This window comes from Delphinapterus leucas, chromosome 11, assembly GCF_059928025.1.
Source record: "Delphinapterus leucas isolate spDelLeu-1000000601 "Yukka" chromosome 11, BTC_Dleu_Yukka2, whole genome shotgun sequence".
NCBI lineage: Eukaryota > Metazoa > Chordata > Mammalia > Artiodactyla > Monodontidae > Delphinapterus > Delphinapterus leucas.
Window position 1 is genome coordinate 84,582,464 of NC_143139.1, and position 25,682 is coordinate 84,608,145.

Sequence of the window (25,682 nt, forward strand, 5' to 3'; positions counted from 1 at the left end):
CGAGGGTGCGAGAGGGCGCAGCCTCACTCACCTGCCGTGCTCCTCTTCGCCTCCCGGTAGCGCTCCCAAAGGTAGCGCTTCATGTCCGGGGCGGTCCCAGGTGCTGTGCATAAGGACCGTGCGGGGCCCGCGCGCGACCGCCCCCGAGCCGCAGTCCGGCAGCCGCTCCGCAGGGCCGCCACCGCCCTTGCGCCAGCCCCACGAGCCGCCGCCGCCGCCGTAGCCATGCCTGCCGCCGCCCGCCACGACAGTCGCCTGCAGGTAGGTGCTCTGCCAGCGTTCTGCCCGCTCGGCGGGACGTCCCTACGTAGGAGCACGTGGGGGCGCGGCCCGCCCCCCCTCCGGCCGCTTCGGGGGCGGGGCCTTGGCGGGGCGGGGTCCTGGCGGGGAGGAGTCTTGGAGGGGCGGGGCCTTGGAGGGGCGGGGCCTAGGCCGGGCCCGGTGTGGGCGGGGCAGCAAGGGCCTGGGCACCCCGGGCAGTCGCGGCTACGCGCGGAGCCTGCTACAGCCGCTTCTTGACCGTGTGGCGCGCCAAGGTGGCTGTGCGGTGGCGCGAACGTCCCGTCAGCAGAGGTCACGTGGAATAGGATGACTCTGCTGGCCCTGGACCATGAGACTTGACCCTGGGGCCGCCCGCCGAGCTCCGCAGCACCTTCCTCCCGCCGTCTGTGACCGTCCCCCCACCCTGGCTGTACTGACATGGTGTTTGTGACTCCGGCTCCAGGAGGCGACCTCTCCGCATTAATGGCCTCAGCAGTCTGCACCTCCCCTTGATCGCGGGGTCGGGTCTGGGACGTCCCCCGGCCCCTGGCTTGGATCCTTCCAGTCCCACGGATGAGCCAGCAGCTGGGACCAGGACCCACACGTGGTCTGATGTGCCTGAAGGGCACCCCGACTGCACAGCCTGGAAGGCCAGTGCCCCTCCCGAGATTTCTGCCTCGCGAGGGAGGCCCTCGGGACACCACTCCCCCTGCTCATGCCCAAGCTGACCAGCACGGTGCACCTGTCTTCTCTCAGACCTGCGAGGCTGCACCCGTTCTGAGCGTTGTGATTCCACCAAAGCCAAATAAACAGCAACCCCCACCACGCGACATTTCTGTGTGGACTAAGTCAGACTTGGCTCCTGCGGGAAAGTCTGATGCGGCCCACCCAGAACCCGTCTGGGAATCATTGGACTGCGAGAGCTTGCCGAGCTACCCCGTGGTTACGGTGGAGCAGGGCGCTGGTGGAGTGCAATGAATAACCCTCAAGGCTGGTTGTCTGCCTGGGAGACCACACTGCCATCTGTGAAATAGGTGGGGCACGATTTAAGACAAATAACCCAAAGCATTAGTGTATGCTTAAGTTGTGGGCTGGAGGGATCAGGAGATGTTTTCATGGAAAAAGGTGGGCTCTGGGTTAGACCATGACAGACAGTAACTACTATTTATTGAAGGCTTGCAATGTGCATTTTCTCATGCAGTCCTCTCAGTAATCCTAAAAAGTAAGCACCATAATTTCTCCCATTTTATAAGTGATGGAACTAAAGCTAAGAGAAGTGACATAGCATTCATATATATATATATATATATATAAATTTATTTTATTTTATTAATTTTTGGCCGCATTGGGCCTTCGTTGCTGCGCGGGGGCTTTCTCTAGATGCGGCGAGCAGGGGCTACTCTTTGTTGTTGTGCGCAGGCTTCTTATTGCGGTGGCTTCTCTTGTTGCAGATCCCAGGCTCTAGGCGCACAGGCTTCAGTAGTTGTGGCACGTGGGCTCAGTAGTTGTGGTTCACGGGCTTAGTTGCTCCACGGCATGTGGGATCTTCCCAGACCAGGGCTTAAACCCGTGTCCCCTGCATTGACAGGCAGATTCTTGACCACTGTGCCACCAGGGAAGCCCAACATAGCATTCTTAAAGTCACACAGCTGAGCCCATTCTTCCACTTGGATTCCTAAAATAATAGGTTGGATTTAGTTGGGTGATAAGAGAGAAAGAAGCCAGTAAGTAATCCTCAACAGTTAATAGGTAATATCTTACAAATCACTGACAAAAGAGAGGCAATTACAATGTTTAAAACAGATATGGTATCAAATCCATGGACTCTAGTACTTTAAACTTACTTTATAGTTTTAGTACCACAGAAATATGAATCACTTAAAAATTGTTCTTTTTAGCTATAATCCGTTAAAATATTTTAAGTGGCTAAAAAATAAATAAATAAAATCCCAATAACCTTGATTATCACCTTGATTATTTTCTTGATTAGAAAATATCTCATCAAAGAGTTCTAAATAGGGCTTCCCTGGTGGCGCAGTGGTTGAGAGTCCGCCTGCCGATGCAGGGGACATGGGTTCGTGCCCCGGTCCGGGAAGATCCCACATTCCGCGGAGCGGCTGGGCCCGTGAGCCATGGCTGCTGAGCCTGCGCCTCCGGAGCCTGTGCTCCGCAACGGGAGAGGCCACAACAGTGAGAGGCCCGCGTACCGAAAAAAAAAAAAAAGAGTTCTAAATAAAGACAAGTAGAAAAAAATTACTGACACAGAAGAGCCCGTGATAATTTTTATTCTTTATTAGTATCATTTGAGGACTTCATCAATTTTGTTTCAAACTGAGATCTTCTCTGCAAAAAACACTTCTGAGAAATTGAACTGTAATCTGGCCTATGAAAAAGCCACTTCTCTGAGATGAGCTCAGATAAGGATTCGCAGGGATTATTTGTGCTAAGAGACCCTAGCAGGGGATGCTGGTAAACTGCGGTAATTTGGCGTTTTTCACTCTCGCTTTTAGCTGACAAAATCCTTTGCCGTGAAAGCTTTACTGCACCATCCATTTTACCCAAAGATAAAATCTTAGAGGAACAATCTTTCATGCCATATTGCAACATTACTTTGTGTCTTCAGTCAGGTCTTTTCCTCAGCAGAAACGGAAATAATGGGTCTCAAGAACTTTTTCCCTTGTCCTGAAGCATATTTTGATTTATCTGAAATTGTATGAGGCACCAAGTCCAAGCTTTTAGCCCCCTGGAGCTTATCTGCCCTGGTGCACACTGCCGAGCTCACTGCGTCGGAACTCTGAGCACTGTGATAGTTTAACTTAATCAAGTGCTCCCATAATGAGGCGCCATTCCTGGGACCCTCAGAATATTGCTGGCTCATGCCTTGAGGCCAACATCTCCTACCCCGGATCCACTCAGTGTCCCTCAGGAGGCTGCAAAGGATCAAAAGTTGTCAAGAGGTCATTTATAGAACATGAATAACCTGAAGCCTATTTCTTGTTGAGACATAGAATAGAAACTCACTGCAGGATCCCACTGATCGATGAATGAGAAGATCCCAGGTAGGTGTCCCTTGAATCAAGTGATCTGTACAAATAGCCCACAGCCTCCATCATGACTTGATGACAAGAGTCACTTATCAATAATTGACCTGCTGGATATTTGAAAATAAGAATATTAGAAATTTTTAAATGACTCCTGGCTTCACACATTTAAAAGGATAAAAAACATTTATAAAAGGTGGCATTGGAACATCACCTGTTGTAGTATTCCTGCCAAAAAAAATTAACCTGAGTCTAATTATCAAAAAACAGATACAGGGCTTCCCTGGTGGCGCAGTGGTTGAAAGTCCGCTTGCTGTTGCAGGGGACACGGGTTCGTGCCCTGGTCCGGGAAGATCCCACATGCCGCGGAGCGGCTGGGCCCGTGAACCATGGCCGCTGAGCCTGTGCGTCCGGAGCCTGTGCTCTGCAACGGGAGAGATCACAACAGTGAGAGGCCCGCGTACCGCAAAAAAAAAAACAAAAAAAAAAACAGATACAAACTGAAGCACATTGGGGCAGGGAGGGTAGGGTAGAAACTGACTTAGGCTCTTCAAAACTGTGTCATGAAAGGCAAAACAAGCCCTACTTAAATGTTCTAGACTAAAGGAGACGACCAAATGCAGTGGAAGATCCTCAACAGAATTCTGGATCAAAAAGCAAACAGCTATAAAGAACATTTACTGGGAGGGACACTTGGGAACATTTGCATATGGATTGTACATTAGATAATACTCTTATGTAATGGTTAAATTTCCTGGGTTTGATCATTGTACTGTGGTTATGTAGGGGAATGTCCTGTTCTCAGAAGACACATGCTGAAGTATTTAGAGATAAAAGTGTCACATCTGCAACTAACTTTCAAATAGTCCAGAAAAAAAAATATATGTATGCATGTGTATGTGTGTGTATATGAAAGAAAACATAAGTATGACCAAAGTGTTAACAGCTGGTGACTAAAGATAAAGGGTATATAGGTGTTCATTATACAGTGCCATGTGCCATTGTCAATAATTTAATGTAATTCTCTAAAATGTGTGAAAAGTAAAAAAAAAAAAAAAATTACAGTCAATTTGCAAGTGGCACTCATTTACTCATTTTACCCATTTACAAGACTGCTTTTTTAAAAATATTTATTTATTCATTCATTCATTCATTCTTCACTGCCACGTGCCGGATCTTTTAGTTGCAGGATCTTTTAGTTGCTGGACCTTTAGTTGCCACATGTGGATCTAGTTCCCTGACCAGGGATCAAACCCGGGTCCCCTGCATTGGGAGTGTGGAGTCTTAACCACTGGACCGCCAGGGAAGTCGGTACATTACTACTTTTAAGGGGCTAAATTTATACCATTGATTATAAACATAATGTAAGGCCGGTGCATGTAGGGCATCAATCTGGATACATGATAAGGGACTGCTGGGTATTTAAAGGTAAACAACACTGGCAGATGACCCAGCCAGCATCCCTGTATTAATATTAATAATAATAAACACTGCAAATTAGCTGAGTACTATCTATCAGGCTTGTGTTATCCTGCAAGGTATAAACTATCATCACTTGTCTTTTATTTTTGTCATTTATTCTTTTTAATAGGATGCATATCCACATGATTCAAAAATGAAAATGTATAAAGGTATGAAGTAAAAGCTGTCTCTCCCATCTTGGTCTTCATCTGTGCAGTCTTCTCCTAAAACGTGTATCCTTCCAGAGAATTTTTTGTGCACGTTCATTGACTTTTAAAGATGAGAAAACTGAAAGAGGTCAAGTAAGTCACTCCAGTTTGTGGTAGAACGATCCTGGGTCAGCCTCATCCACAAGCCCATGCCCTTTACTGCTATGCTAGGCTGCCTCTTCACCCCATACCGGATTGTCCTTCTGAGGATCCACGCTACGGCTTCTGTTTGCAGAGATGTTCTCTCTTGTAGCTCTGCTTCATGGGTCATAGCACAGATCTCACATTGCTCAAAGCTCCTGCTGAAAATCTGAAGGGGAGTTCCAGCTGTTGGCTCCACTTAGCAATCAGGGGCTATTTTTCTTCTGTGTGAATTATTTTCATGACTCTCTATGAGGTTCTCAGTTGCTCCAACATAACTCAGCAGAAAGCACTTGTGAATTACCCAGCTTGGGATGACCATGTAGCATTGGCCTTAACAGGCCTTAAAAGGTAAAGTGGGGAAGAATAGAGTCAGAATGTCTCAGGTCTGGCTAGGCAGGGACTCATTCTCGGAGTTCCTCTGGATGCCAGTAACCAGGCCTGCAGACTGTTTGTTCTGCCTGAAGGCCTTTAAGAGGCTCTGACTTGCTGGGAGATTGAGACTGTCACCCAGACCAGCTGCTGATGCCCTTGACAGACACTATTTCATGCCTGTGCTCCCCACACTACCTCTTGGCCACACACCGTGGCACCCTCATGAACCATCTGGACCTGTACTGATAGCTTTGACCTCAGCACTTTCTTGAACACAACCTATCTCTTTCTGGCAGCAAAAGCACAGTAGTTGCCAGGAAAGGACATTCTTAGCTCAGGCCAACCCCAGCCCACCCCATCTTCCCTCAGGGTCGGTACCAGCTGGACAGCACTACCCAGCCAGGTCAGTCCTTTCAACCCAGAGAAGAGGAAAGTCCAGGATGAGTTCATTTCCACAGGAAAGAGGTCACTGAACCTTCTTCCCACTTCAAATCTTCATTCTGGACGAGGAGGGAACCTAATATTTAATTGCAGAGTCTGTTGGTTGTTTTGTATATAACACCTCATTAAATCTTCAGAATAACCCTAGAGGCAGAGATTATTATCCCCTTTTGGCTACCAAGAAACTTGAGACTCAGAGAGTTTATGTCCACAAGCCCAGAAAATAGCAGAACTGAGATTTAAACCCAGGTCCCTAGATCCAAGGACCGTAAGTTCTAGAGGTGGGAAACGAGAACACTGTTCTCTCTCTCACGTTGGTTCCTTAGGAGATTTTTCTATAAAACCACAGCTAGACAGGAACCATCTGTTATCTTTTCCATTTTCTACATCTGGACAGCCATACCTACCCTATTTCCAAGGTAGTGTGAATTGGGAATGAGAATGAGGGAAGGTCCCACTAACTAACTTCCTTGAAAAATCTATTCCCAGATTTTAAATGGTAAGTTTTCCTAGTTTCCCCCTTTTTTTAGTGCTTTATATTAAAAAATAAAGGAGTATCTTTATTATTTCCTCTGGAAAAAGAAAGATATTTTATCCAAAGACAGTCCACTGCCTTTTTAAGTAATCTTCTAAAGTACAACTTTTTCTAATCTTTATTCTACTGAAATTTAAGCCTATTCCTCTTGCTTTGTATTATATTTGCTGTCAACTAACAGGTAGATTTTTACAATGCCAGTCCTGTGTTCATTTCCTCCCCGGGGCCCACAACTATAATTCAGGTTGTTGTCACCAGGTAACAAGGAAAATCGCAGGTGTTGGTGGAGAGCCTCAGGAAGTGTCCCTGAATGAGTCCAGAGTCTGTGGACCCTGCCCAACAATGAGCTTCCCCACTGTGCTGGGAGCAAATGGGTAAAGAAGTGGAGATAATCACAGCCTATATTCTCCATCCAGAAGACAGGCTGCCAATGTGTAATGAGGAAGGAGGATTATGCAGGATTTAAAGGTTCTCTGTTGAAAGTTTCTTTTTCTTTGATAAATACGCCATGTCTAAAGTTTGTCAGAAGTCCTTCAGTTTGAGAAATTAAGCTTGTTTGCTCGTTCTTTCAATAAATGTGTGTCTATAAATAGACTGGGGAGGGAGAAAGTTGTCAATCATTGTCCCAAATGGAGTAAAAGTTTGCAGTGGGATGTTTCCATGCGTCTTCAATTTCTGCCCTACAGAAAATAAAAGGTTATGGGGGGGTAGGGAATGGCTCTTTCCCTTCACCCTCTTCACTGAGACCATCGGCTAGTCTGCTTAGAGGGACCTGGCGGCAGATGACCTCTGTCATCGTCCCCAGTACTGCATGAGCTCACTCTACCAATTCAAGGGGCTGAGCCGTTGCAGACCCCACCTTTGGGTAGAGGGAACAGATTCATTGTTCTCTCTTACACAGGCTGTTTTCCCTACCATTCCACCAAAATTGATAGTTCCCTGTGACCGTTATGTTGCTAAATGCAATCGTCTGTTATAGATCTGGTGGTCAGCTCTCAGCCCTCTCCATTTTTTTTTAAATCAATTTTTACTGGAGTATAGTTGCTTTACAATGTTGTGTTAGCTTTTACTGCACAGCAAAATGAATCAGCCATACATATACATATATCTCCTCCCTTTGGGATTTCCCTGTCTTTTAGGACACTACAGTGCATGAAGTAGAGCTCCTTGTGCTATACAATATGTTCCCCTCAGTTGCCTAATTTATACCTAGTATCAATAGTGTATATGTGTCAATCCCAGTCTCCCATTTCCTCCCAACCCACCCCTTTCCCCCTTGGTATCCATACATTTGTTCTCTACACTTGCGTCTCTATTTCTGCTTTGCAAATAAAGTCATCTATACCATTTTTCTAGATTCCACACGTATGCATTAATATACGATATTTGTTTTTCTCTTTCTGACTTACTTCACTCTGTATGACACTCTCTGGGTCCATCCACGTCTCTACAAATGACACAGTTTCGTTCCTTTTCATGGCTGAGTAATAGTCCATTGTAAATATACCACATATTCTTTATTACTCTGTTGATGGACATTTAGGTTGCTTCCATGTCCTGGCTATTGTAAACAGTGCTGTTATGAACACTGAGGTGCATGTGTCTTTTTGAATTATGGTTTTCCCTGGGTATATGCCCAGTAGTGGGAATGCTGTGCCATATGGTAGTTCTATCTTTAATTTTTTAAGGAAACTCCATACTGTTTTCCATAGTGGCTATATCAATTTACATCCCAGTGTTAACAGGGTTCCCTTTTCTCCACACCATCTCCAGCATTTATCGTTTGTAGATTTTTTTCTTTTTTTGGCTGTGTTGGGTCTTTGTTGCTGCGTGTGGGCTTTCTCTAGTTGCGGCGAGCGGGGACTACTCTTCGTTGCGGTGCACGCGCTTCTTATGGTGATGGCTTCTCTTGTTGCAGAGCACGGGCTCTAGGCACACGGGCTTCAGTAGTTGTGGCACACAGGCTCAGTAGTTGTGGCTCACGGGCTCTAGAGCGCAGGCTCAGTAGTTGTGGCACACGGGCTTTGGTGCTCCATGGCATATGGGAGCTTCTCAGACCAGGGCTCAAACCTGTGTCCCCTGCATTGGCAGGCAGATTCTTAACCACTGCACCACCAGGGAAGTCCCAAGAGTTTTTGATGATGTCCATTCTGACCTGTGTGAGGTGGTACCTCATTGTAGTTTTGATTTGCATTTCTCTAATAATTAGTGATGTTGAGCATCTTTTCATGTGTTTGTTGGCCATCTGTATGTCTTCTTTGAAGAAATGTCTATTTAGGTCTTCCGCCCATTTTTTGATTGGGTTATTTTTTGATATTGAGCTGCATAAGCTGCTTATATATTGTGGACATTAATCCTTTGTCAGTTGCTTCATTTGCAAATATTTTCCTCCATTCTGAGGGTTGTCTTTTCATCTTATTTAAGGTTTCCTTTGCTGTGCAAAAGCTTTTAATTTTAATTAGGCCCCATTTGTTTATTTTTGTTTTTATTTTCATTACTCTAGGATGTGGGTCAAAAAAGATCTTACTGCAATTTATATCAACGAGTGTTCTGCCTATGTTTTCCTCTAAGAGTTTTATAGTGTCTGGCCTTACATTTAGGTCTCTAATCCATTTTGAGTTTATTTTTGTGTATGGTGTTAGGGAGTGTTCTGATTTCATTCTTTTACATGTAGCTGTCCAGTTTTCCCAGCACCGCTTACTGAAGAGGCTGTCTTTGCTCCATTGTATATTCTGGCCTCCTCTGTCATAGATGAGGTGACCATAGGTACATGGAGTTTAGCCCTGGGCAGCCGTCTCCTTTCTTAGCTTCCATGATTTTACTGATGTTCTGCCTACTTCTAGAACCATTCCTCATCTCTTGCTACAACTTTTTCCTCTGCTCATCCCTTAAATACTGTACAGCATTCTCCCAAGTTCTATCTCCTGCCATCTTCTTGTCTTTTATTCTTCTTGGCTCTTTCAACTGTTCTACAGGGTTTGGCCACCATGTGTATGCTAAGGACTCCCGAATGTTTTTCTCCAGCTCAGTCTTCTAGCTCCTAAGCACTAGACTCATATATTCTTCTACCTACTGAACACCTCCACTCAGATAAGAGATTCAAATCAACGGGCCCCAAATTAGCTCATCATGGCTCCCATCCCACCTCTCAACCTTGTGCTTCCTGCCGACAGCTCCATCCACCCAGTTGCACCGGCAGTGGATATAGCCATAAACTGGGGAATGCCTCAGACTGTTCCCTTTCCCTCCCCTGCTACCCAATCACGCACTGCTGGATTTACTGACTAAATCGCAAATACACCACTTTCTCTCCATTTGTCTTGTCCTCTCTTAGTTAACACAGGAGAGTCTCCATTCTCCTCTCGACCAATTCCATCCTCTATTCAGCCACGAGAGTATTGGATCTAAAATGCAAATCTAAGGACTTCCCTGGCGGTCCAGTGGTTAAGACTCTGTGCTTCCACTGCTGGGGGCGTGGGTTCGATCCCTGGTCAGGGAAGTAAGATCCCACATGCTGCACAGCTCGGCCAAAAAAAAAAAAAAAAAACAACATGCTAATCTACCACCCTTAGTGCTGGAAATTCTACAGCACCTCCTCTGATGAACCCTTTACCATGGCAGACAAGATCTGCCATGCCCTAAACCTTGCTGACTTCTCCAATATCACCTCCCAACCCTCCCATTCCAGAGGTTCACACCCCCCTGATTCACCTCCCTCGCCTTTGTTCATGCTATTGTTTCTTGCTTGAAATGCTCTTCCTCACCTTCTTTACCGGACAAACGCCTGTCAGGAGTCACAGCCAGGTCACTTTCTCTGGAAAGGCTTACTTGTTGCCTCTTTTATATGCCCCCCACACCTTCTACCAATGTCTGTCACCACACATATCACATTGAATTTCAGTTCTCTTTTATGCGCTTATCATCCCAACAAGACCACAAACTCCTGGAGCCCATGAAGGGTAGAAAGAGCACAGGATTTAGGGTCAGAGGACTGGGTTCCAAGTCATAAGTCTACTACTTACTAACTGCAAAGTTCTGAAATGTCACTAGGTCTTTCTAAGCCTCAATGATTCTATTATCTAACTGATAGGATTCTCAGATCACCTGTACTGGGCTAAGTCATATGACATATCTGCTATTTCCTCAGCTTTAAGATAGCTGAATAATCTCTAGAGTCCCTTCCAGGTTTAAAAGTTTTCTAAGCTTATAAGGAATATTTGACATTTTCCTGCAACCAAGAGAATTTACAAATACATAACCTGTTAAAAATTATCCAACACACACAACAAGTAAAAAGTAAGCTCTGCTAACAGACATAAAATAGACTGCTGGATTAACCCTCTACTTATTAAATAGGGCCCTCTATTTCCTCTGCAAAACTTTCTACCTGATGCCCAGGGCACACTAAATGCCTGCAGCTAGCAGGTTCATCCCTCCTGTGCTGGCATACTTCTGCTCCTAACTAGCATTGCTTCTAGCATGACCAAGAGTCAACTGAATTTGTTAGTCTAATTTTGGTAATTGAATTTAGTATGGTACAAACTAGGAAGATATGAGGGTGAAATGAAAGAGTTGTTTTCTATGAAAAACAGGCTGAATGCTTTGGAATTCTTTCAACTTGTGAGCGAACAAGAAAACCATAAAAGATTTAAGGCAGGAAAAGGTAGCAATCAAAAGTATCCTGCCCAAGATGACATGATACTATACATAGAGAATCCCAAAGATGCTACCAGAAAACTACTAGAGCTAAACAATGAATTTGGTAAAGTAGCAGGATACAAAATTAATGCACAGAAATCTCTGGCATTCCTATACACTAATGATGAAAAATCTGAAAATGAAATTAAGAAAACACTCCCATTTACCACTGCAACAAAAAGAATAAAATATCTAGGAATAAACCTACCTAAGGAGACAAAAGACCTGTATGCAGAAAATTATAAGACACTGATGAAAGAAATTAAATGATACAAATAGATGGAGAGATATACCACGTTCTTGGATTGGAAGAATCAACATTGCGAAAATAACTCTACTGCCCAAAGCAATCTACAGATTCAATGAAATCCCTATCAAACTACCACTGGCATTTTTCACAGAACTAGAACAAAAATTTTCACAATTTGTATGGAAACACAAAAGACCCCGAATAGCCAAAGCAATCTTGAGAACGAAAAGTGGAGCTGGAGGAATCAGGATCCCTGACTTCAAACTATACTACAAAGCTACAGTAATCAAGACAGTATGGTACTGGCACAAAAACAGAAATACAGATCAATGGAGGAGGATAGAAAGCCCAGAGATGAACCCACGCACATATGGTCACCTTATCTTTGATAAAGGAGGCAAGAATATACAGTGGAGAAAAGACAGCCTCTTCAATAAGTGGTGCTGGGAAAACTGGACAGGTACATGTAAAAGTATGAGATTAGATCACTCCCTAACACCATACACAAAAATAAGCTCAAAATGGATTAAAGACCTAAATGTAAGGCCAGAAACTACCAAACTCTTAGAGGAAAACATAGGTAGAACATTCTATGACATAAATCACAGCAAGATCCTTTTTGACCCCCCTCCTAGAGAAACGGAAATAAAAACAAAACTAAACAAATGGGACCTAATGAAACTTCAAAGCTTTTGCACTGCAAAGGAAACCATAAACAAGACCAAAAGACAACCCTCAGAATGGGAGAAAATATTTTCAAATGAAGCAACTGAAAAAAGATTAATCTCCAAAATTTACAAGCAGCTCAATAACAAAAAAACAAACAACCCAATCCAAAAATGGGCAGAAGACCTAAATAGACATTTCTCTAAAGAAGATATACAGATTGCCAACAAACACATGAAAGAATGCTCAACATCATTAATCATTAGAGAAATATAAATTAAAACTACAATAAGATACCATCTGACACCAGTCAGAATGGCCATCATCAAAAAATCTAGAAACAATAAATGCTGGAGAGGGTGTGGAGAAAAGGGAACACTCTTACACTGCTGGTGGGAATGTAAATTGATACAGCCACTATGGAAAACAGTATGGAGGTTCCTTAAAAAACTAAAAATAGAACTACCATATGACCCAGTAATCCCACTACTGGGCATATACCCTGAGAAAACCATAATTCAAAAAGAGTCATGTACCAAAGTGTTCACTGTAGCTCTATTTATAATAGCCAGGAGATGGAAGCAACCTAAGTGTCCATCATCGGATGAATGGATAAAGAAGATGTGGCACATATATACAATGGAATATTACTCAGTCATAAAAAGAAAAGAAATTGAGTTATTTGTAGTGAGGTGGATGGACCTAGAGTCTGTCATACAGAGTGAAGTAAGTCAGAAAGAGAAAAACAAATACCATATGCTAACACATATATATGGAATCTAAGGGAAAAAAAAAAAAGGTCATGAAGAACCTAGGGGTAAGACAGGAATAAAGACACAGACCTACTAGAGAATGGACTTGAAAATATGGGGACGGGGAAGGGTAAGCTGTGACAAAGTGAGAGAGTGGCACGGACATATATACACTACCAAACGTAAAATAGATAGCTAGTGGGAAGCAGCTGTATAGCACAGGGAGATCAGCTCGGTGCTTTGTGACCACCTAGAGGGGTGGGATAGGGAGGGTGGGAGAAAGACGCAAGAGGGAGGGGATATGGGGATATATGTATACATATAGCTGATTCACTTTGTTATACAGCAGAAACTAACACAACATTGTAAAGCAATTATACTCCAATAAAGATGTTTAAAAAAAAAAAAAAGTATCCTGCCCAGAAGCATCACAATTGCCTAAGTTCTTACCTTACAGAAACCAAAACTAGAAATTGTGTGTGATGCATTTTGAGAAAGGTGACATCCAATTCCAATCAGAGGACCCATTAAAAGCAAAGATCTTAACTCCAAATTTTTAAGTTTAGGTAAAGAATTACATATATATGCTTAAGTTAAAATGAAAATGTGAAGTTTGTCTGTATCACTTAGCTGACTTTTTGGATTAAGGAACCCCCTGCTATAGAGAAGAGGACTCTGGCTGAGCCAAGCATTTTAAAATCAAATGAGGAAAAAAGGACTGACTCACCCCACTGAAAGTCACCCTGTAGAGCCTTTGTTTAATTTCTTCCTTCTACATGTGACTGAAGTGCTTGATATGTCTTCTATGAAAGAATCCCAGGGAGAGGGAAGTAAAATAATGTTCATCTACCATACTTCATCCAAAATAAACAATTCCGTATAGAACCCTCAGCTGATAGAACAGAATATGAAAAGCCACATTTCTGCTTTTTCCTCCCACTGTAATGATTTCTCAGTAGGTGGGTCTAAGCATTTATCAGAGAAGGAGAAGAAAAAAAAAAGATTGGTCTGTGTTAGAGGTAGTAGGGAATATACATCACAAAAACCCTCTTTTCATGTCAGGATTAGTACTAAAATCTCTAGAATTAGCAGTTTCATGAGGTTAAGATTTGTTCTTGAAACTGGATCAAAGAAGCTGAAAGGAGATGAGGAAATATTTCAAGGAAATATTGAACAGAAAGAGATTTCACTTTTGAATAAATGCCTCATGAAAATGTGATCAGAAGGAGAAACAAACTTTAGGATTATCACCCTCTCACAAATCCACCATTTTCATATGTGCTTAGTATAATCTCATGCATTAAAATGTTGTGAGTATAATTAAAATCTGAATGATCAATGCTGGAAGCCCACTATTTTTATACCCCTTGGAAGATTATACTGTATTCTATACATTGATTAAATGTAATAATAAAAGATTAAGGAAGGTGCAGGTGCCAAAACTTTCAAGCTAGCAATTAATGTCATTAATCTGTAATCTAAACTGATATCTAAAAAGTCACCTAGGGACTTCCCTTGTGGCGCAGTGGTTAAGAATCCGCCTGCCAATGCAGGGGACATGGGTTCGATCCCTGGTCCGGGAAGATCCCACATGCCACGGAGCAACTAAGCCTGTGCGCCACAACTACTGAGCCCGCGCACCACAACTACTGAAGCCCCTGCACCCTAGAGCCCACGCGTCGCAACTACTGAAGCTTGCACCGCCTAGAGCCCGTGCTTGGCAACAAGAGAAGCCACCGCAATAAGAAGCCTGCACACCAAAACGAAGAGTAGCCCCTGCTTGCCACAACCAGAGAAAGCCTGTGCGCAGCAACGAAGACCCAATGCAGCCTAATAAATAAATAAATAAATAAATAAGTGACCTAAAAATTACTGTTCTCATTAGGCTAAAATACAATTTAGGTCACTTCTTTTAATGTTGTTAGCCTGGATCAGAGCCATCACTTCTGTTGGAAAGCCAGGAAAATTGTATAACCCCCCAGAAAGAAACTGTTTATCCACTTTCCTCACCCTTCCTGCATTGACAGAGTACTTACGCACAGCTAGCACTCTTTGTGATGCTTTGAAGATACAAAGAATAAATAAGTTCCCTGCCCCTGGGAGTTCACAGTCCGTTTGAGAGGTCAAAACACAGTAAAAAGAAATAGAAATGAAGTCAAAAAAGGGTTCTTTGAGGGCTTCCCTGGTGGCGCAGTGGTTGAGAGTCCGCCTGCCGGTGCAGGGGACATGGGTTCGTGCCCCGGTCCGGGAAGATCCTGCATGCCGCGGAGCAGCTGGGCCTGTGAGCCATGGCCGCTGAGCCCGCGCGTCCAGAGCCTGTGCTCCGCACCGGGAGAGCCCACAACAGTGAGAGGCCCGCAAGGGTTCTTTGAGCTCCTTCATGACTCTGGATATACAAGATGATTTTAGCACGCTGTGTGAGAAATCTCTTGTGATGATGATGCTAGAGGAATGAAGGACCCTATGTTCCTAACACTCCCTCACTTTGCAAAAGCCTTGCACTGGCTTTCAATTGCTTTTTTTTTTTTTTTTTTTTTTTATTGGGGTAGAATTGATTTACAATTTTGTGTTACTTTCAGGTGTACAGCAAAGTGAATCTGTCATACAAATACATTTATCCACTCTTTTTTAGATTCTTTTCCCATATAGGCCATTACATAGTATTGAGTAGAGTTCCCTGTAGGTCCTTAATAGTTATCTATTTTATATATAGTAGTGTGTATGTGTCAGTTGCTCTTCAGGTAACATCCCAAATCCCTGAACAGGCCTCGGGGCCTGTGACACCTCTCTGACATCCTCCTCATGCACCTTCTCCCCCCCCACATTGGTCTCTGCATACTAGCCCCACTGGCCCTTTTTGTTCCTTCCGGATTTGCAAATTCTGTCCTCACTGCCTAGATGACTCCTTTCCCTCCCCACCACTTTGCTCAACAAGCAAATCCACCTTCACATTCAGTGGCAGTGTCATTTCCTGAGAAGCACCCCCGACCCATCCCCCTCCATCTAACAGATCAAGGTCCCCTGTTAGCACTTGTATTTTGCCATGATAGCACTTTGCACAACTGTGGTGCAGCCACTGTGTGTTTAGTTGTCCAACCACAATCTCTATGGTGGCATTTTCCACAATTGCAGCTAAACAGTCTTGTATTTAGTTGTCTGACAGCTGTTGGTGTCAGTGTGAGCTCAGTGAAGGCAGTGTGGGTCTCCACCTGTCCTGCTCACTGCTATATCCCCAGGAACCAAAACAGAGATTGTCACCTGGCAAAGATTCTCTCATTAACCAAACTCTACTCAGGCTCTCTGAACTCTTCTTCAGCTAGGCTTGACTTTTGGGTTTCTATGTTCATCTCTATGTAGTCCAATTTTAACAAGAATCCTGCTGGGTTTAGCCATCCTCAGTACCTGATTACCCTCGATATCTAGTCAAGTTTCTCATTCTCCACCATCCCCAGGTGATGTGCGATCACCCTGGCCTGCCTTCAGCAAGAATCCTGCTAGGTTCGTTTAGCCAGAATTCCCCTTATCCTTGGTGTTGCCTCTTAGTAATTTTCTATCCACTGACCCCCACCCTACTCCTTGGCTACAAATTCCCACTTGCCCATGCCCGTATTTGGAACTGAACCCAGTCCTGTACTAATGTCTCTTTCCCCCTATTGCAATAGTCTTGAATAAAATCTGTTTTTACTGCTTTAAGGTTCAGTAAATATTTGTTGAAAGAATTAATGAATGAATTATAATACACGTAATTAACATTAAAATACCCTTAATAATAAATACTTGCTTTTCTAAAGTGGAAGGGTAAATCTGAATTAACAAAGTCATTTTCTCCATTATATGTTCATTCCCATGGCAAATTTTTACTGAGAACCTACTATGTGCCAGCCACTGTTCCAGAAGCTGGGCATACAATGGTGGAAAGACAGATCAAGTTCCTTCTTTTTAGCAAGAAAGGCAGATTTTTTAAAAAACTAATAAGATCTAAATAGACATTTCTCCAAAGAAGACATACAGATGGCCAATAGGCACATGAAGAGATGTTCAACATCACTAAGTATTAGAGAAATGCAAAACTACAATGAGGTATCACCTCACACTGGTCAGAATGGCCAATATCCAAAAGTCTACAAATAATAAATGCTGGAGAGAGTGTAGAGAAAAAGGAACCCTCCTACATTGCTGGTGGGAATGTAAATTGGTGCAGCCACTATGGAGAACAGTATGGAGGTTCCTTAAAAAACTAAAAATAGACTTATCATATGATCTGGCAATCCCACTCCTGGGATGAAAACTCTAATTCAAAAAGATACATGCACCCCAATGTTCATAGCAGCACTATTTATAATAGCCAAGACATGGAAGCAACCTAAATGTCTGTCAGCAGATAAATGGATACAGAAGATGTGGTACATGTATACAAAGGAATATTACTCAGCCATAAAAAAGAATGAAATAATGCCATTTGCAGCAACATGGATGGACCTAGAGATGATCATGCTAAGGGAAGCAAGTAGGACAGAGAAAGACAAACATCACATGATATCACTTATATGTGGAATCTACAAAAATAATACAAATGAACTTACTACAGAAACAGACTCACAGACACAGAAAACAAACTTATGGTTACCAAAGCGGAAAGGTGAGGGAGGGATAAATTAGGAGTTTGGGATACAAACTACTAATAAAATAGATAAACAACAAGGACCTACTGTATAGCACAGGGAACTATATTCAATATCTTGTAATAAACCATAATGGAAAATTATACATATATATATTTATATAACTGAATCACTTTGCTGTATACCTGAAACATTGTAAATCAACTATACTCCCATTTTTTTAAATGGCAAAAAAGACTAATAAATAAATACATAATTTTAGGTAGTGTGCTATGAAGGAAAATAGAGCTGAGTGAAGAAGTAATGAGGGTGGGCGTGCATTTACACAGGATGCACAGGGAATTCACTTCACTCTGAAATTGTAGACAGGCTTCAGACAGCCTTGCTGAGTTCTCAATGATTCTAAAGAGTTTCCAAAACAATCTCCTAAACAGAATAAGACCATGAAAGGGTAATTGGCCCCCAAGCCTTCTTCAGTCTTAAATCTCCACTTGCCCATAGACAGAACTGCCTTCAAATCAGTGCACTGCCTCGATTCTCCTACCACTGCCTTACGCCTTACGTCTTCACCTCCCATCCCACCCTTTCTCATAGACCCCCTGCCAGCTCCCAATTGGTCTTCTCCACGTCTTTGTTTATTCCTACCTTCCTACCTTCATTCATGCACATCCCCTGCCTAGCAGTGCCTCGTCCTCGGCCAACTCACACCCTCCATCTCCCTTAAGCATTCCTCCCGAGAGGCTTTCCCTGGAAAACCTCCTGCTACTGATCACTGTCTCCCTTAAATGTAAACATGGAAGAGTAACTCTGCAGAGAACTTCAAAGAACCCTATATCCTTAGTTACAGATGGAGCGGAGAGATAGACCTGGGCCAGAGCACTTGTGACTTGGCAAAGGTCACATAACTGGCTATGGCCAGGCAAAAACTAAAACCCAGTTCAGCCTCCTCCAACCAGGCTGTGCTTTAAATCTTTCATGTGTTATATATTTTATAATAGGTTTGTTTTGCCTCCTAACAAAACAAGAATTTGCTTAAAGGGAGAAATTAACTTCGTTTGTTTTTGGATCCCCCAGATACGGGGGATCCCCCAGGACGGTTCTTTGAGCACAGGGGACAGAGCTCCCATCTGTCCCATCCCATTTGTCTATTACCATATCTAGAAAAGACCAAGACAAATTGTCATTTAGATTGAAATACAGGCCATACGGCATTCATAAAATTCACGTTGGAGGACCTAGGAGACCATTTCAAAGTAGTAAGCAGCCCCTGCAGAGCACCTGAGGAACTGCTCCCACAAGGAGAAAAACTCAGACAAAGGAAAGTTTCTTACAAGAGCCTCCAATCCAGAGTCACAAAGGCAGATGCAAGCAATGGCTTGTGATTGGGTGATTGGGCTGCCACTCACATAGGCAGCTTCAGGCTGAGTGCTGCGGGGGCGGGGTAGGGTGCGCAGTAGGAGGCTTGTTTATCTTAACCGGGTGAATGAATCTCCCAAACCACCCCAGACCTACAAACTGGTTAGGTTAAGATAACACATCCTTATAATCCTGTCATGCATTCCAATGTATAAAGCACTAAATCCTCACTGAATAGATACAGTGTAAGCGTCATACACCATAGCTCTTTTCTTCCCTCAGTGCAAAAATCCTTAAAGAGGATCGCTTTGATGACTAACGTTCGGTAACACTTTTACTACAGAGGCCCCAAAACTTCTTTAAAAATGACTAACGATGAGTCCCAGCTACATGTGGTTCTGGCTTCCTTCTTATTTTATGAGTTCCTCAGGCACGCTCCATGTAGATAGACATTTTCCATTAAAGGTAGATAAAGGGGATCACGATATGCCACCCCAAAGTAGGCCACACTGACATTAGAATTATTACAAGCCGAGGCATTTGATTCCTGAGAGCCCTTATGTGCCTAAAAGCAGAGCCTCCCAAAAGGACTCAAGCGTTATAAGTCCCCTCCCCGGGAGAGGGGGCGGGGGACAGGAAGCCAGCACCACACCCAGACAGACACTGCCACAAACTACCATATCATCTATTCTCCTAAGGGCCTATTTATCCTTCCAAAGAGTCATTTAGTTTTCCATGAGGGCCTTTTCTCCCCCATCCCTCTCCCCTGCTAAGTTAGTATATAGACCCCAAGTTCAAGCCACCCCTTGGAGTTGCTCATCCCTGAGTAGGTGTGTTAAGTGTGATGCACACGTTAGTAAACTTCTGTTTGATTTTTCTCTTGTTAAATCAATCTTTTCTCAGGCTAATTTTACAGGGCCCCAGCAGAAGAACCTAGGAGGGCAGAGGAAAAAAAATTTTTTTTCTCCCCTACAGTTTTGGTGACAAAGGTGGGATTCTATCATCTAGTACTCCTTGCTTGGTCCAGAAGCTGCTGTTAAGAGATCCTGGGCTTCTTAATAAAAGCCACAGGAGATAGAACTTCTTACCAAAGTCAGCCTCTCAAATTTCTGCCTGCAGGGTCAGGTGGAACAAGGGTGGTGAAAGTCTGCCTTTTCAATTTAATTTTCAGGCTCAGCCAGGGACCCTAAGAAGATGGAAGAAACATTTTTCCGCCCCTACATAGGAAAACTAAAAATATGTCAAAGGACAACTGATTCCAAGGTCTCCATAAACTTAGTCTACCTTTCCCTCCCAAGGCTCTCATCCTCCTGTACTGAAGACACCCATCAGCTCTCACCACCAGGGACTGAAACAGAAGCACAAGAATTCTGCCCTGACAGCTGACTTAACCACGCACGATGTTCCTGTGAGCCTGGAGCGGGCCTTATGTGAAATGAATCAACTTCAATCACCAGCAGGTGGGAAAAACTATAAAATAATGGCGAGAAAGTGCTCCTTACAGAAAAATACTTGATCGTAACCACGTTGAAAATTGACTGTAAAATGGAAACCTATCATAAAGAATTATTTAAGAAGTCACCAAAACACTGTGATTGCCAGAGACTCTCTTATCAGAAAGTAAATGAATATATTATACTTTCACCACAGACAAGCCACCAAAACTAGTAACAAAAAATTAGGCAAAGCAACCAGATCAGGTAAACTAGTCCCTTTCTCATAAATGTTCTCTAGATTTGCATCTGCAATTTCTGTTTATAAACAAAATCTTTACTCAGCCAGGACACGCTTACTGGAAAAAAAAAAGTACACACACGCACACACACACACACACATACTACTAAATCTGTAGAGTGAAAATAGAAAATATTCTTTCCCTGCAGATATCAAGTATCTTAAGGCTTTTTTGTGACAGCAAGTGACTAGGCTGACAGCAATCCTGTTTTATTGTAATATGGATGACAAGCATACATGCTGGGGGAAGTGGTTGATTTAGGTCAGGGTTTCCTAGTCTTGGCGCTGTTGACATCTTGGGCTGGGTAATGTTTTATTGTCGGGGGCTGTCCTGGGCACTGTAAGATGTTTAGCAGCCTCTCAGGCCTCCACCCACTAAATGTGCACTCCCCACCCCCAGCCATGACGATCGAGTTTCTCCAGACTTTTTGTCCTGAGGGTCAAAATCAGCCCGGGGTTAAAAAACACCCTTTAAGGCTGAAGTAGATTGTGCCCTGTGGCAATGAGATTTCAGGAGCCCTGACAATGTTTCAAAATTTTTCTAGTTGTAGCATTTATAGAAACTGAGATTTCTAGTGTAGCCTACTTAAAGAAAGAAACAAAGCTGCCCAAGGGCCGAGAGGTCTCTGTCTGACCCTCATTGAACCCTCACTCTATTTGAACCCACTCACTGGAGGCACAAAAGTTGGCAAGTGCTGTCTGTGGGAATCACATCCCTGACTACACCTACCGCACCCTCCAGCTGTGGCCTGTCCCCAGCCTCCTATCCAAACATTATTTGCAGCCTCCAATTCAACTCTCATTCTCCTCAGTTCCCAAGTCTGGCAGTGATGCTCCAGCCAAATGACAGAATTCACGCGTGGCAACCATTTGCAGCACAAGCTAATGGGCTACTGAGTCAAATAAGTACTGAGGCAGTAAAACATGAGGTCCTGCTACCCTGGTCCCTGGCAATAGCAGAGCCTGGAAAGCAGGACCTTTCTCTCAGAGGCCCCTGAGTTCTTCAACAGTGACCCTGGAGGACCACCCTTAAAATGTCAGTAAATTCCACCTAACCAATCTAGTACCAGGGATGAAGAGACTCAACAGTCACTATAAACCACAGGTAATAATATCAACATTCTGGTGGAAGAAACTCAGAGACAGAATCAGAACTCCTCCCATGAAGGGAAACAGAACAGTATGACAGAAGCAACAGAGACCAAGAGGAGGCAAGAGACCCAACCCCAATCCTCCTGATAAGAATTTAAGGCCACAATTTTTCATTTCAATTTTTTTAACTTTCGTTTTAAGTTTTAAATGTTTATCTTTAATCAGAAAATCTCTGCACCAGATCTGAGGCACTGAGTCCCATGAGTAAAATCAAAAGTGGGCCCATCGTGTTATTTCTGGTCACATGTTACTTTAGCAACACAGGAATAAGTATGAAAAGGCTACTGCTATAGAAACTGCATCTTAAAACAGAACTGGAAGGAAGAAGGGAAACTACACTGACAGGAGAGGGGTGTGGTTGGGCATGGTGCTTTGCCTACAAAAGAATGAAAAATGGGATGGAAAGGACTTTTAAAAGATATCTTTCTGTTGTGGTACGAATGTTTATGTCCCCCTTAAAATTCTGATGTTGAAATCCTAACCCCTGAGATGATGGTATTAGGAGGTGGGGCCTTTGAGAGGTGATAAGGCCATGAAGATAGAGCCCTTACGAATGGGATTAGTGCCCCTTATAAGAGAGACCCCAGAGAGCTCTCAGCCCCTTTCTTCCACTATGTGAGGACACGGTGAGAAAACAGTTGTCTTTGAACCAGGAGATGGGCCCTCACCAAATCTGCTGGCACCTTGATCTTGGACTTTCCAGGCTCCAGAACTGTGAGAAATAAAATTCTGTTGTTTAACCCACCCAGTGTACTTATAGCAACAGACTAAGACACTTACCTAATGAGGGAAGGTAAATAAGCCGCAAAAAAAAAAAAGTTGAAAGTATGTGGAACAGGAGTTGCTTGCTTCAAAAATGAAGGCTTTTTTAAAAAAATAAGCAAAGTATGCAGGTGAGACGGAGGGAAAGTCATCTGCTTCTAACAGAAATACATCAAAGCAATTACCTAATTTACACAAGGCATCACTTAGGCTAATGTTCAGCTGCTTCCTGACGAGTGAGGAGCTGGCCAGAGTGCCTGCATTTTCCTTTATTTTTATCACTGGTTTATAATATTCAATTGCTTGCTTCCTTTGAATCTAGAAACGAGAAATCTAATTAAGGCTTTGCATCCAAGAAGCATGGCATTCATCCATTTATCCAACAAACATTCACGGAATGCTGGCACTGGGGCTGCGGTTCAGAAATGAGGAAGACTAACCCTTGCCCTCAGAGAATTTCCCGGGGTAGGAGGAGAGACTGGAGGGTGAAACGGAGGACCAGCCACCTGTGAAGGACACTGAGTGCAAACCTAGGGGTTTGGGACTTTAATATTGAAGAGTTTTCATTAAGACAGTGATGTGATCCAACCTGCGTTTTAGAAAATTCACCTGGGTGCAAGTGCGGAGGATAAACTGAAGCAGGTGAGGCTACGGGAGGGGAGACCACTTGGTCCGGAGGAAGAATGATAAGGGTCTGAGCTAACGCAGTGGCCACAGAGGTGACCGAAGGCCTGCTAAGTCCTGGCGTCACACGGAAGGTGGTGGTCCTGGTGCTGGGAGCGCTGGCATCTGCGCGTGCAGTAGGATGATGAGGTTAGGAGCTTGAGCTCTGAGGTCAAGCGTGCCTGGTAGTGACGCGGTGGTTAGGCACCACGGCTCTGCAATCAAGACTCCCCTGGTGCTAATCCTGGCCTTACCATTTGAAAGCTAGTCAAGCATCCTAATCTCCTAAACCTCGGTTTTCTCGTGTTCAAGATGAGGATGACAGAGCTGTTGTGAGGATTAAATGAGAAAATGTATGGCGTGGGTTTAGCATGGTGACTGATAATAAATACCACGAAAATGTGTCGTTAAAGATGGTGTCTGTACGGAGTGAGATGGGAGAAGATGCATTTTGTCAGGGAGAGGGGTGGATGTTTTCAGGGTTGAGAATGTTGACTCTGAACTGCCCGAACGGAGACGCCCAATAGGCAGATGGATGCACGCGTGTATAGCTGATGATGGAGGTCCGAGAAGGGGACGGAGACGAGACGCCATCACCTTAGGGAACGCTGGCTGAAGCCCCGGGCACGGGTGAGGTCGCGGCCCCGCGGCTGATACATGTAGAGTCCAAGAACTGAACCCAAGAGAGCACCACCATCTGGACAAGAGTCGGGAAGAGGAAAAGGAAACCCATGAAAGAAACCGAGAAGGCATCATCAGAGAAGATGGCCATGAGGGTGGGTAGCTCAGAAACCAGGAGGGCATATCTCAGGAGGGGAGCCATGGATGCTGTCAAAACCTCCAGCAGCAGACGACCAACAAGATCAAAGTGCAAAGAGACACAACGAGGATGTTCCTGATGATGTTCATGGCAGCAGGCGAAACGGAGTTGGGTGGAGGGAGAGGCGAGTGACGTCAGCGGGAAGTGAGGCAATTGAGACACTTGTCTGGAAGGGACACGGATGAAAGGACAGCTGCTGCTGAGTGGATACAAAGTTGAGAGAGAGAGCGATGACATTCACTGATTTCACTGAGAACATATCCCCGTTCCTCTTAAGCCAGTTTGCTCATTCTTCTCTGTCCTGGGGGGAGGGGGCGCCAGGGGGAGGGGGGAGTTGGGGGAGGGTTACTTTTAATTTTGTAATTTGACCTCATGAATCCATCCCTACCTATCCCCACCCTCCAAGGCCCCTTAGGACCCTCTGATCATTTCCCTAGTGCATGAGAGCTGTCTTGAGGGCCCCTGGCCACCAAGACAAAGGATCTCCACATGTTTGAGAGGTGAGTTGAGTGGCACAGCAAAAATCTCCCAGTCTTAACCAATGCGGAAGGTGCGGTCACCTAAGGACAACCTTCAGTAAGGATAAAGGCTTCTCGGTCGTTTCAGAAGGCTGACCGTTGACAATGAGGTCTGGAAAGAAGACTGCCAAGTACGGTCAGCTCCTCTGACACAGAGGCCATGCACGTTGAACGGCGGCAGTGTTAAGTGTCTGGTGAGTCACACGCTGCCCTCCCTGGACTCATGGTGGGGCAGCCCAGGCCGCAGAGATGACTCAGTCAGTAAGCTACGTGTTTAGATTTCTCTTTTATGAGGCAATGGTTCTACTGTCAAGCTTTTTGCTTCTCTAAAGAAGGTCCTGTTCTCTGCTCACAGTGCTGACCTTAAGAGGAACAAAAGTAGGCTTACGTAGTGTCAAGTGCCTCAAAAATTCCCTGCTGGGGAGCAAAATAATAATACTAAGAACTCAATTTATCAATTCAGTGCTCCAGGCGTTCTTCCAAGCCCTTTACATAGAAGATCTCTCAGTTCTCACCATCATCCTGCAAGGAAAACACTACCACCACTCTCGTTTTACCAATGAGGAAACAAATGAGACACCAACATGCTAAGTATGCGCCCAGGTTCTCACCGTTACCAAGCGGCAGAAACAAAATTTGAATCCAGGCAACAGGACCCCAGAGCCCAACATCTCAGCACTACTATAGAGCACTGGTAACTTTACCCTTAGAAACTCCTTTATTGGGGCTACTCTTTTCAAGGTAAATATTCTTCGAAAGGGTTAACACTGATCTGCAGTTCTGCGTTAGAGATGAGTCACATCACATTTGCCTCGGGAGCAAAAGCCAGAAGACAAGAGGTCACCTCCCTGGTGAGAGGGAAATTCTCTCAAGGATGGTGGAAAGGGAAAAGTGAAAGGCAGGACAGCCAACAGGGAGGGGAGAGGGAGGGGCTACAAAAACAAAACCTCACAACTTTACAATTTCACCTAGAGCGTCCCTGGCCCTTCAGCCAGCTGAACTGGCTGTGCAAGGGTGCAGGCTGGGCCAAAGGAAGGGGATGGTGGACTCTCTGTGGACTCACAAAGAACTTTCTCTCATACCAACCTGTCAAAGGAAGAAGTGGTCGAGCTTGGCAAATCCTAACACAGATTAGATCCGGACGGTAATACCTACAACCCCTCTTTTTTTTGTTTGTCTGTTTTTTGTGGGGGTTTTTTGCGGTACGCAGGCCTCTCACTGCCGT

The 25,682-nt window shown here is 44.2% G+C and overlaps 1 protein-coding gene and 1 long non-coding RNA gene across 13 annotated transcripts in view; both read right to left on the bottom strand.

Moving 5' to 3' along the window:
• NT5DC3 (5'-nucleotidase domain containing 3) overlaps window positions 1–280 on the bottom strand; it is a 57,302-nt gene extending 57,022 nt beyond the window's left edge. For 4 of the 5 annotated variants that reach the window (XR_016395035.1, XM_030763480.2, XM_089921176.1 and 1 more), the window contains exon 1: window positions 32–280. Coding sequence is in view for 4 of the 5 variants with exons in the window: in XM_030763480.2 (XP_030619340.1) it covers window positions 32–227 (196 nt within the window). In the remaining variant the exon portion in view is untranslated. The remainder of the gene's footprint in view (window positions 1–31) is intronic. The other variant, XM_022600019.3, reaches the window with a different exon arrangement.
• An 841-nt stretch (window positions 281–1,121) lies between these two features.
• The window catches only part of LOC111187865 (uncharacterized), an 81,924-nt gene continuing 57,363 nt past the window's right edge, over window positions 1,122–25,682 (bottom strand). For 4 of the 8 annotated variants that reach the window (XR_016395045.1, XR_016395040.1, XR_016395038.1 and 1 more), the window contains 3 exons: window positions 3,517–3,726; window positions 3,283–3,412; window positions 1,122–1,936 (listed from right to left, as the gene is read on the bottom strand). This is a non-coding gene — a long non-coding RNA (uncharacterized LOC111187865). The other 4 variants (XR_016395039.1, XR_016395042.1, XR_016395044.1 and 1 more) reach the window with 4 other exon arrangements.